The 12512-nt window shown below is 43.0% G+C and overlaps 1 protein-coding gene across 1 annotated transcript in view; it reads right to left on the bottom strand.

The window, feature by feature from the left end:
* LAMA1 (laminin subunit alpha 1) overlaps positions 1-12512 on the bottom strand; it is a 116197-nt gene that overhangs the window by 21055 nt on the left and 82630 nt on the right. Inside the window, exons 40-48 of the mRNA XM_040970593.1 lie at positions 12337-12472; positions 11682-11775; positions 9182-9298; positions 6486-6668; positions 6065-6219; positions 4508-4651; positions 3505-3638; positions 2249-2399; positions 1427-1551 (exon numbers count right to left, since the gene is read on the bottom strand). Coding sequence (XP_040826527.1) covers positions 1427-1551; positions 2249-2399; positions 3505-3638; positions 4508-4651; positions 6065-6219; positions 6486-6668; positions 9182-9298; positions 11682-11775; positions 12337-12472 — 1239 coding nt within the window. The remainder of the gene's footprint in view (positions 1-1426; positions 1552-2248; positions 2400-3504; positions 3639-4507; positions 4652-6064; positions 6220-6485; positions 6669-9181; positions 9299-11681; positions 11776-12336; positions 12473-12512) is intronic.

Below are 12512 nucleotides of genomic sequence, written 5' to 3'. Positions count from 1 at the left end.
CATGCGTGAAAATGTCACACTATAGCCCAGAAATGGGTAAAGTCATTATGTCAATTAAAAATAAGAATATCTAACAAAAGGAAAACTGAAAGTGACTGTTGAAATGAGAATACTGTAATACTTAATGTTTAGGCACAGATTCCATACTGGACATATTCAATGTTTGTTAACACCTTTCTTTTCTACTGGAAGGACAAAGGACCTGGGGTCAATGGAGGGACAGAGTCCAGCACTCAGGGACTTTTATGTTACAATTGTTAAATTACTAAGAAGAGTTCACAGCCTAAGAAAATAGTGTCAGAAAGCATGTGCTCAACCTCTTGGAGCTTTAATGTTGGGACTTTCTCAAGGTCAGAACACTTTGACCTTCACCTAAAAAAGCAAAGGAGGAAGACAAGGAATGGGCATGGGTGCAGTGTTTCATATTTATAAAAAAGTACTTTCATAGATATAAGGTTATGAGTTCATCCCAAAGGTTTTCACAGGAGGGTAAGACAAATACAATTGCTTTTTTCTTTCCTTTTTCTGAAAGAAGAATCTAAACTTCAGAGAGAAGAGGGGACTTAACACCCGTGGGCACCGAGGGACATTTGGTAGAGACCTATGCCAGCAGCCCAAAGAACTTAGGACTCCATCCTGGAGTCATCAAGTCCTAAGTTTTTAACGAGCCAAGAAAAGGGAAAGTAGCAAATAAGGGCTTACCTATACAATTCTAAGCTTTCAGCCTGAGGGGAAAGCCCACTTAACAATGGCATAAGGAGAACCATCCATGAGCTCCTAACTGGAATGTGAGTTGCTTCTAACTGACCTTGCCATGCTCAGAGTTAATTACAGGTGTCTGTCTGGAATGAGCAGCCCTTGGGTGGGAAGAGTTTTATATCAGATGTTATATTTCCCTAATGGCAAAAGCAATCTGCTTCTTAATTACTAAAGTGGTAGAAAATAGGTCCAATATACTGTAAGAGTTGCAGCTATTTTTGTTATAAGGAGGGACTGTTGAACTTGGAGAGATTAAGTTATTAAAAGCCTATGTTACATTAATATATGCACAAAGTTGTAGGAAAACACTTTTCCCATAAATATTTACCTCATATATGCACATAAAATTGATTCTTGGAGATGTCTTGAAAAAAAAACAGTTATGATTTACCTAGGGATTAACTGTAAGTCTTTGAGACAGAGGTTATTTAAGATGTCTGAAGTTTCTAAATTTGCTCATCCATGACTAAAACATTAGACATACTGCAAAGAGCACTTTTTCAAGGGCTACAAATGCTATCTCCAGTCCCACTAATTAACCCTGTATGTTCTCTCTTTTGTAAAGAGTATTACCACAAACGCCAGGCATCTTTGACGAGCATCTTGAAACAGTTCTCAGACATTAAACAAATAAGGCTGTGCAGATTAGACTGTGGTGACATCTTACCTTCCGAAACAGCCCTGGCACTGGCCCTCCCTTTCGACGTAGTTCCACAGGCCGATGGATTTCCCATTCAGGAAAGCTTCTCCCATGCAGCCTTTAAAATGAGTGACCTTCACAGCAGGAGCTTTCTAATACAAACACACAAACATAACCCATACACACTTGACTAAGAGGAAGGAATTCTCTAGCTGCACAAAATTTCCTGGGAGCTCAAACCACACTGATCTAGAATTTTGAAAGAACAACAACACTCAGGAAAACGGTCCATGTGTAATCACTGGATGCCCTCCAGTTAGGAAGTAGAGTGCTGGAACGAGTGAAAGTTGGGTTGGATCTTAAGCTATGAGCCCAGTTCCCAGAGCTGTAGGGCTCAAGTGCCTTCCATAGGGGAGGAAACAGAGTCCAGGGAATATTGTGAGTACTGAGGAGCCTGCTCGACCGCAGTCCCTATTCTCATTGTACAGCATTAAGTCCAAGGAACTCAATGGTATTTGGATACGGGGTTACTGACACAATGAAATAAAGGACTTTTGCTAAGCACAAATTATTATCAACCAACAGAAGTATGATACAAAGGGAATTTATAGCACACAATATGGAATCTTAAATTTCCTGTATCCTCTGAAAAGAAACTCACATAGCAAGTGCAACCACTGGCTCCTTCCTCATTCCTCTGTTGACTAAGGCATCAATACCCTATGCAATATTCAATATTTTGCATCTTGGCCGGTTAGCTCAGTTGGTTAGAGCATGGTGCTTATTATTTTAAGCATGCTTGCTTTATGTGCAGGTAAATCTAGCCAATCACCGCCTTCACCAGGTTACCTTGATTTGTCCTCCAAGTCCTCCAACAAACATCAGTGTTGAGTTGTTTATATCCAGAACATTAGCCATTCCAGGGGATTTGCTGGTTTTTACTGGGGGCTTTTCACTTGAGCTCACTTCCTTTACACTCAATGAGCCAACGTTTCCAAACCTAGGGGTCACAAGGAGTTAAAAGTAGAACTTTCAGAAGTTCAAGCCAGCACACTTTTATCTAGCCCTGGATCCAGCAACAGCCCCCACTGTCCCTTTTACTATTATTGATCATCCCCTTTCCTATTGTACTGTCCTCAAATCCTGCAGAGTAGCTCTTCCAAAACATACACTTCACCCTATTATTTGCTGGTGAAAGCAGTTACAGATACTGAGCTCAACTAGTAGCTAAACAGTCACATCGACTGCCTTCAACACTAGCAGATTTTTGTCAATTACAAAGAAAAACATAATCGCAAGAGTACAGGATCAATAAAAGCAGAAGGCAAGCTCCATCTAAGCTAGAACCGGCTGGTGCTGAAGAGAACAGCTCCGAAGGGAAGACCTGTGCTTTATTCTTGAATTTTAAGAAAATGCATCTCCCACTTGTATCACCTTTTATCCTAGCCTATCTGCACAGACTGTCAGTTCACGAGTTCCTACTATGATACCTGGGACTCACCCTTTCCAGGGAAGGAGTGAACATTTCACTAGGTTTTCTGCCTTACACCTGGACTTTATATAAAGGTGTTTGGCAGCAGTTTTAAACACTGAGTTGCCACCATCCCATATCGGAGTGCCTGATGTGAGTCCCAGATCAAGTTTCAAACCAACTTCCTGCTGCTGCTGCAAACTCTGAAAAGACAGCAGAGGGGGATGCAAGCATCGACACAGAGTTTTGGATCTCTGCCCCCGACCTGGGAGACCTGGACTGACTGTTGGGCTCCTGGCCCCGGCCTGGCCCGGCTCTGGCTGTTGTACACGTTTGGTAAACGAACCAACAGATGGAGGAAGACCTTTGTCTCTCTGTCTCTACCCTAGCACCTTTCCAGGAAAATGATAATTAACTAGTTCCTTAAAAGGTAAACTAAACTTTTATACTTTTCATCCTTTGATTACCGATTTGGTGGTCAGTAGTACTTGGATGTTAAAGCTGAATCTTTCTTTCTGTTATGAATCTAAATCAAGTGTTCTTTGGTTATCTGACTTTCCAGAAGCTTCCAAGTACATACTCACAGACACCAGTTTGAAAGTGAGCAATGTTCTGGATGCATACTCTCTACTACCTGGTCACATGGATGCTGTGCCACTCGTTGTTGTCGATGGGGAAGTCTGGAAATTCTAAGCGTGCAGACCCAGAGCCCATATCCCAGAGGAAGGCCACCTTTCCTCGCCGCATCTCCACAGCAAGGAAGTCCGCCTGTGGCACAGAAAGGAAGTGAAGTTTACATGCTACACCATCATCCTCCCAAAACAGTTTTAAAGTACTTCAGAAAACATTTTAGCTTATCTTAAAAAAAAAAGAGGAGGAAAAGAAGGAGAACGGCTGCCACTGTGGCACAGTGGGTTACATCACCTACAGCCCTGGCATCCCCATACGAGTGCCAGTGCAATTGTTGGCCTCTTCATTTCTAACCTAGCTCCCTGCTAATGCACCTGGAGAGGCAGCCATGATGGCTTGGGCCCAGACTTCACATATGGGAGATCCAGACTGTATTTCTGGTAGCTTGGCTTCAGCCTTGGACAACGGGAGCTATTGCAGCCATTTGGGAAATGAACCAGTAGATGGATGATCTCTTTCTCTCTCTCTCTCCTCCCTGCCCCATGTAACTCTGTCTTTCAAATAAATAATCTTAAACAATAAACCCACATACATAAAAACCAAAAGCTACCTTCTTTTGTCTAACATTTCCTTCGCTAGCAGACTCCAGGGCTCAGGTCTGCACCCACTGTCCCAGCCTGGGCTCACTGGTCTCCCACAGTCCTTTGGGCATGGGCAGTGCCTCAGCAGGTGCGAGGAGCCTGCCTGCTGCCTCCACTGCTCTGGCACCTTGGGGGTCACAAGGACATGGCACCATGTTCTTCTCCCACAGCCTGTGAGGATGCCAGAGGGAAACAGCCTTCAGAGATGTCACTTCCCAGCTCGTGGGAATGTAGCTGCTTGTTTTTAATCTGATGCTGCTGTGGCAGCAAGGGTTAGTTGCTGGAGGAGAAGCAGTGATTGCAAGAAGGCTGTGCTTTTTACTGTTCATCAAAACAGTGTCTAATCAGAAAAAAATACCCACTTACACTGGTGCTGCTGCCCAGGTAGAAGAGCAGGTTATCGGATTCACCCGTCTTCACGTTCAGGGTTAAGCTGTTATAGTTGGTAGAAGAAATTTGAGGCTGGTAAGCCCGGATGCAGTCTCTGTCTGCAGACACAGCGACTTTAATCTGTAGAAGGAAAAGCACCCCGCCCCAACGAGTTAGTGACACACATTGGCAGCCCCCCAGAAGTTCCAGGGGAGGAGAGTTATCCCCTGAGGCATTTGCCCTTAGAGGTGGATTTCCACTCTGGATGACACTCAAGGAATATATTTTCTAAAGTGAGAAATGGGATGGCCATGAACATGGTTTTCTTTGGTAAAGTGTTCAAACAGGAAACAATCTGTCTTCCTTGCCAAGAGGCTGTTGATACAGTAAACAGTTCCTGTGAGGTGTAATTCCTTAAAAACACGGAACTTATCACCTTGGAATCTTCCAGTCTCACAGGGGCCAGTGGTGGTCCTTTAATTCCCAAATGGAGGGATTATATGCCTATTTACTCAGTAGAGAGCAACTGTTGTACTTATCATCCATTCCTTGAATTAGTAATAATTCAGCACTTATCTGACATCAACATAGAAGATGGTAAGTTTGTACTGATCATAGTGTTCAAAATCATTGCTTATTTAGTGCTTGAAACCAAATGAAGACAGAGACGGTGTAATCCTACATCCCCTTGTTAACAGCAAAGATATCTGCCCAGACTCCAGAACTTCATGTTTGTTGACCTAGAAAGTTCCAAAGGTTTCGTTCACCCTCTCTAAGTGCCCAGTACCACAATGACTGCACATGTTCTTAACGCTGTTGGACTTCTCTGAACAAGAACAGCCAGCACCACGTGCCAAGAGTGTTTGGCCACACATGTCTCAGGTTGGAACACATCCAGGTCTCAAGTGCTTGCTGCATTTTTCAGCACGGATTGGTGCTGCATTTGTGTGGAAACAAGCTTTTTTGAGTCTCAAGGATGTGGCCCCCAACAATACAAACATTCCAAAGGGTACCTGGATTATTGCAAGTAAATTGGTCACAGCAAGAACCATGTGTGCGAGCCATGCAACCTGGAGTGACACTAATACCTACACTTGACACAGTCTATGACATCTAGACTTTCATGGAAATGTTTGCAAAACTTTGTGGAAATGGGATTAAAGCATAAGCTCACTTTTGCATAACAATTTTTAAATCCATGCACAAGAAGCCTACACAACATTCATGACTGCATATTAAGGAAAAAGAATAATGCATGGATTTAAAAAATATTGATACCACAATAAGGATTGTTTAATTCCATTTTCCACCAGCTTTTAAAAACCTTCATGTATTTATACATCTAGGCTAGTATTATAAATCTCCATGAAGCACAGAGATCTCTTCGCCACCACATTTTGAGGCATGTTGCATAAGAGTGGAACTCAGAAAAGGATGCTAGTGATTGCTTATAAATGCTCAGACAAGGTCCTGGGACAGCTGGGGTGGCTGCCACCTACTCACGAGGGGATCTGATGTGCCTGACAGCCGCATACTCTGGGACCCCACACTCACAGAGGCTGCTTGCTTTCGGGCCTGACTGATGAGCAGCTTAATTTCCGAGAGGTTTCTGCTCAGGTTCTCTTCTAAGATCTTCAATGGCTTCAACCGATCCAGGAGTAGGTTGGCTTGTTTTTCCACATCTTTAACTTTTCTTTCAGCCAACAGAGCTAAACAAACAACGAGGCAAGGGTATGGTAAGGAAGGAGAGAAACAAGATGAATGAATTGCTTACTACTCATGCCATGGAAAGGGCAGGATATCCTAAGCATCAAACCCTTGAGATGGCAGTGAGTGCTTGAAAACCATGCCAGCAGAATGTATGATCCAAGTCCAGATGTGAGTGGCATGCTGATTTTTTTAGGGTTCTTGTTGGTGACTGCCCTAAACAATTTTCCCAACTGTAGACTTTCAGGGCTGGAAGATTCTGACATACTAGTCATGGTGGAGTCCCGCAGAAGGTCATGCGTCTCCCGAAGGGTGGCATTCACACGGGACAAGCCGGTGGATGTGTTAAACACCTTCTGGCTCAATCCCACCACATCCTTTAGAGTGCTCACTGCAGTCTGGTTGGCAGATGTGGCCAGCTCTTTGGTTTTGCTTCCTTTGTCTCTCACACCTAAAACAAACACATATGGCAGTGATTACCCAGAGCAGAAGTTCAAGACTGCACCAGCAGGGATTCAGACACACTTTACGGTAATTTAACTGACTGTTGAATGCAAAATGGGACTCCTTGTTTTCACACATGATAATAAAGTTCCAGATCACATGCTCCACTGCCCCCTTTTGGGGACAAATCAAATACTTTTGGTAGCAATTCTGTGGAAATTGATTCCAAAGCCTTAGACCCTTAAACTAATCACTTTTTAGACCTGAACCATTTGCAGAATTGATAGCTTTCCAGAGTCTATAATAACGAAAAGTTTTCCACTAAGATTTAGTGCCATTAATTGTAGAAAATTTTCCACTTTGTTTTCTGTCCTTGTTGCTAGTATTCTTAAATTTCAGGCACAATTTAAAATGTACTCGTTTAATCAAAGGCAGAAAGAGAAAGAAAAAATGGAGAGGCCTGTAGACAGAGCTTCCATCTACCAGTTCACTGGCCAGATGCTTGCAATAACTGAGTCAGGAGCTGGAAATCCTGGTGGAGTCTCGTGTGGGTGGCAGGGACCCAAGCACTGAGCCATCACCTGCTACCTCCAGGGACACACACAGCAAGCTGGAAACCAGGGCAGAGGCAGGATGCAAACCCATGCACTTGAGCATGGGACCTAGGTTTACCAAGCAGCCTTGGTAAACTACGTCTAATGCTACGTCTAATGCCTGCCCATTCATGTTTATGTTGTCATAGCTTAAGGGTGACCACTATTTAATGTGGTCACGCAGCTTGATGGAACATCAATGGAAAATACTGAGTAAAGTACCAAAGATATTAAACATGAAGATGGTTTCAGTATCTGGCAATGAGTGGAGAGGGATGAAAAAGACATGGCTGCACCATGTCAAGACAGGGGTTCAGAAAAGTTGTAGGAAGAGGGTGAGCAGTGAGGATTCTGCTTAGTCTGTCGGAGAATGCCTTGCTTCAAGTGTCAGCTCTGCTAGGCGACAGCAGCAGACAGCTCAGGACTGGGATCCCTGCTACTCACTTGGATGGGTTCAAGCCTGTCCCTGTGCCAGCTGTCTGCAGGCATTTCGGAAGGGAACCAGCAGATCTGAGGTTTTACCCACCTGGTCTATTTCTCTTTTTGTCTTTCAAATAAAATGAATACATTCTAAAAAATTCCATTTCAATATTATCTATTTTTAAAAATAATGGCTGAAATTTTTTCCCAATTTGCTGAAAACTATAAAGTCATTGGTCACTCAGTCTTCATCAGACTTTATTTAAACAAATAACTCCACGACTAGGCACTCAGCCTCTTCCACGTTAATAAGCCATATTTCTTTATTTGGGCCTCTTTCATTTAACAAAATTTGTAGCACATGTATATTGGAAAGATCATGGAACCTTCCGGGTCAATAAGTGTTGGTACCTGAGTCCAGAGTCAGTCCATGTCTTTGGCTACAGACAGTCCTGTAGCTCATGGCAGCTGGAAATCACAGCAGAATAGAAAGAGCCACAAAAGATAAACTGATACCCAATTGTTTCAGATCTGGGTGAGGCCTTTTTTTAAAGTCATGGTTCACTCACTAGTGGGGTAAAGCAACAACACTCACTGGAAGCTGGATACAGGGTATATAGGTGTTTTCCTGAAACTTTTCTGTAATTCTGAAGTGACTATTAAACACAAGGCCGTTAATCAAAATAGACTTTACTGTCCTTAAGAAAAAGAAACTTCCAGATCAGGAAATGCTCCATCAATTACAGATAAAAAAAAGTATGTTAGATGCTCTCAAAATCAGCTTCCTAGGTAATTCTCCTTCCAGTGAGAACCACACAGACTGGTCCCGGAGCAGGTGCATCTTTTTAAGACTTTAACAAATATCCTCACGGAAGAAGAAAAGAGATGCTGGAGGCAATGTAAATAACACACTTTGGTGCAATTCATTTGTGTTAACTTTAAAAAACTGTCCTTTTTAAAATTTTAAAGAGTACTTCATTTCCAAGTCGTCAACATTAAAGTGATCAATGGGCCTATTTAACAATGCCTATTGCCTCAGGAAGGAAGATTACCAAGTAAGAATTCTTTAATTTCCCACAGTTGTAACGGGATCTGGCATTTCCCTGAAGGCAGGTAAAGCAAATTCCATCTTCTTTCCTTGTTGACCTGAGTGGCTGTCTTTTAAGCCTGTGTCAAGCCCATTTTAAAAGTAAGCAATTAAAGGGGCCAGGGCAGTGACTCAACAGGGTAATCTGCCTGCAGTACTAGCATCCCATATGGGAGCTGGTTTTTAAAGCTTTTGTTTGTTGGGAGTATAATTGGGTGCTCTGATGTTAATATTTTTTTAAAAAGTGATCTTGATTTCTAAACCATATTTTGGTGCAAGGCTTATTTTGGTAAAAACTTCCTGATCTCAGTGTCATTTTAAGGTCTACAAGGGCTCTTAACTCGAGGCATGGTTTCCTCCCACCCAGTGCAACACTTTACAACGAGAAGACATCAGTCCTATGAAGAACATCCTTCTTACCTGCAGGAACTGCTCTAAGCTTCAGCAGAGATTCACGGGTTTGCCTTGTGATGTCATCAGCATTCTGGTGAAATCGGTTTGCTGCCTGTTTCAGTTCAGTCAGTTTCAATGCAATACCTATTTAAAGGAGGAAGAGAAGTTTCAGGTTAGTCTGCCACAACGTCTCCTAGGCAACAGCTTTCTTTATCACTGCCTGATCCAGCTATCAAACTGATGGTTTTCTACCGACATCTAGATATTGAAAGCTTTCCCAGAAAGACTTACCACCATTCATTGTAGAAACTAAAGACTGTATTGCTAGCTGGCTTGGTCTGTTTGCTACTTTGCTCACTGCCCTCCTCACTAATACTTCTTAAATTTCATGCCCTATTTTATCAGGTCTTTAAAATTACCTAGTCATAATCACTTTCTAACTTCCCTGCATCATGGCACCTTTCTCCTTTGGCTTGTTAAACTGCAGACTCTTTCAAGTTTGATCAAAGTTGTTTCACTTTTTAAAATTTCTGATCATCACACAAGATTTAAACATGGAAATTTTTTTTTAATTGTTAATAACATTGTATTATGTGATACAGTTTTATAGCTGCTTGGATTTCCCCTACTCCTCCCACAACCCTCCCCCCATGGTGCATAACCACAGTTCAAGTTCAGTTGAGATTCCTTCATTGCAAGCACATACCCAGCTTACTGCTAACAAAGTTGACAATTTTATGGCCTATTATAAGGATTTATTCCAATATCCCACCCTGGACCCTGCGCCATTTCTTCTTCCTCACAGCTCACGGGATTCGCGCCAGTCCAGCCATCCACCAATCAGATGTAACCTGGCATTCCACCTGAGAATCCCACCCCCAATCTCCCAGCCCCTTCCCCAACCCCGCCCACTCGCCAATCATCCCCAGGCATTCACCTGCAGGCACCAATCCCCTGGGGCCTTGACCTCAATCCCTCCCAATCCCCGCCCCCCCACACCTGGCAGACAAAAAAGGCCCCCAGGTGCGGTTCGCCCCTTTTTTGCTCTCTCTCTTCCTCCCCTTGGTTCCTCTCCCCTGCTCTTCCTCCCTTCCCTCCCCTTCTCCTGTTCCTGCCCCACTTGGTTCTCTCTCTCTCTCTTGCTCTCTCTTGCTCTCTCTCTTGCTCTTGCTCTTGCTCTCTCCTTGGTTCCTCTCCCCTGCTCTCCCTCTCCTCCTTCTTACCTCCCTTCCCCCTCCTTCCCCTTCCCCTTTTCCTGCCCCGCTGGAATAAACTTCCTAGGATAATGTCGTTGCGTCTGGTGTTTTCAGCTCACGGTAAAGAACCAGGTTGCGAGAATTAGCTGCAGCGTAAAGTATCTTAATATCCTATAACCTAGCACTAGAACTCTTACATTCTTTTAAATAACTAACACCTATGACATATGTTAGTCAAAACCCTGGCCTATCAATACTGATGCCAGAGTTTGTGTTTAATGCTTAGAATGGAGCATTAGGCATTTTCTAAATTTTCTGCGAGATGATAACATACATTCTACTTTGTATCACTGACCTAGACATAAAAATAAATGACATACAACCACTTGGTTCAGACCTAGAAATAAAAATAAATGACATGCAACCACGTGGTTCAGACAGTTGTGCAAAAATCCAGCACTAACCAGAAGTAGCCCGAGAATAGCTTTATGTATGATTCACTAGTCAGTTTTGACCTTCTTGATTTATGAGAATACATTAAGGTGAAAGTCATGCTGTATGTCAGGAAGGCTGTATGCCCAGGTAGTCTATCTTGCACACCGGGTTCCTGCTGTCATTTTGTTCTGCTTATTCGATAGCTGCTACACACATGCCAAGTAATTGTTTTCTGTAACTCAGGATAAACTAAAACGCAGAGGTATTTGTGAAAAAAAAAAAAGATGGCTTAATTCAGTATTTAATGAGAATTTACCATGGGTCTAGCAGCGCACTAGTCCTGTGAGAAAGGTAAAAAAAAAAAAAATCAAACCGCTGTACCTCTTCCATGAACTGGGAAATAATGAGAGGAGGATGGATGCAAAAAGTACATGCACTCAAAGGTAACCCAAGCAACACTGAAGAACAGTGCAAGCTCCGAGCTAATTTGGTCATTGAGGAAGGCTTGAAAATAAGATACAACTGTACATTAAGACACACACTAGGATAAAATGTGAAACTACATGGGGGTACTTCGAAACTGGGTAGAAAAATTAAAAGACACATAGATGCAAAATGCTTTAAACCCTACATGTGTTTTCACATACACATTTTTGTACTTTTTAAGCCTCTGCACTGGGATAAACACCACTCATCTTGATTTGTTTCACCATCATTTTGAAGTATCCTCATATAAGGCTGAGAAGGTAGAAAATTGGACTATTCGTGTGACAGAAAAACGTGAAGCCTCAGCTTGCTCCGGGTAAGCAGGAAGCTCTCGGAGACATGCTCAGACACTCCACTTCCCTGTCCAGTCCGAGCCACACTTCCCTGCCCAGTCCGAGCCATACACTGACCTTGGTGCTTTCTGCTAAGGTCGCTGCCTTCTCTGAGAAACCGGGAACCACGCTGCAGAGCTGCTTTCCCACTAGAAACGATCGACTCTGAGAGCTGAAAAACACAAAGACTTCAGCAAGGTGGGTAGGTAGGAGGGCATAATAGAATCCTGCTTGGGATGGAGAAAGGAAGTCTATCGGAACCGTCTCTGGTCAAGTTGCAGAGAAGTCAGCCAAGCAGATAGTGGTGACAATTGACTTCATTCTGTGCACAGGGAACACAAAGGCATGGTTACATTGTAGAAAGAGAACCAGCCGCCGGATCAGAATTTTTAAGTCTGTTACATAGCAGGGAGCTTGTCAGAGTTTCCTTACCCCTACAGCACTAACCCATTCCTAGTCTTTATAATAAACAAAAGGATTTATGACTTTACGAAACTAAAATATATACCCAGTGACCTCAAAAAATTAATAGAAAATATATATTATGTTTCAATTCCAATTTTGAGAGTTTTTTTTTTTTTTGAAGTCTTCTTGGGCTACAGGATAACTGAAACCTTTCACAGATTCAACAGGAAAAGAAGGTGAATGAGCCCCTGACTCTGTGCCTTCTGGAAGAATCTTCCCACAGTAGCCACGAAAGAGAGACATACCAAAGCCCACGGGCATTGCTTACCAGGCTCGTCTCAGCTCCAGTCCTGTGGGCATCTCTGGCCAGTCTGTCTGCATCTTCAATCAGATTCTGAATATTGGAATGGACGTGGACTGCGCTGGTCGCATTCAGGGACACGTGCGTGACCTTCTCAAGGCCACTGTCAAATGAGCAGAGGCAGATTTTATGATCAAACCCAT

Source organism: Ochotona curzoniae, unplaced genomic scaffold (genome assembly GCF_017591425.1).
Source record: "Ochotona curzoniae isolate NIBS_2020 unplaced genomic scaffold, NIBS_Ocur_1.0 scaffold_4812, whole genome shotgun sequence".
NCBI classification, from domain to species: Eukaryota; Metazoa; Chordata; class Mammalia; order Lagomorpha; family Ochotonidae; genus Ochotona; species Ochotona curzoniae.
The sequence above is the reverse complement of the archived record's forward strand: the minus strand, read 5'-3'. Positions and strand labels throughout refer to the sequence as shown.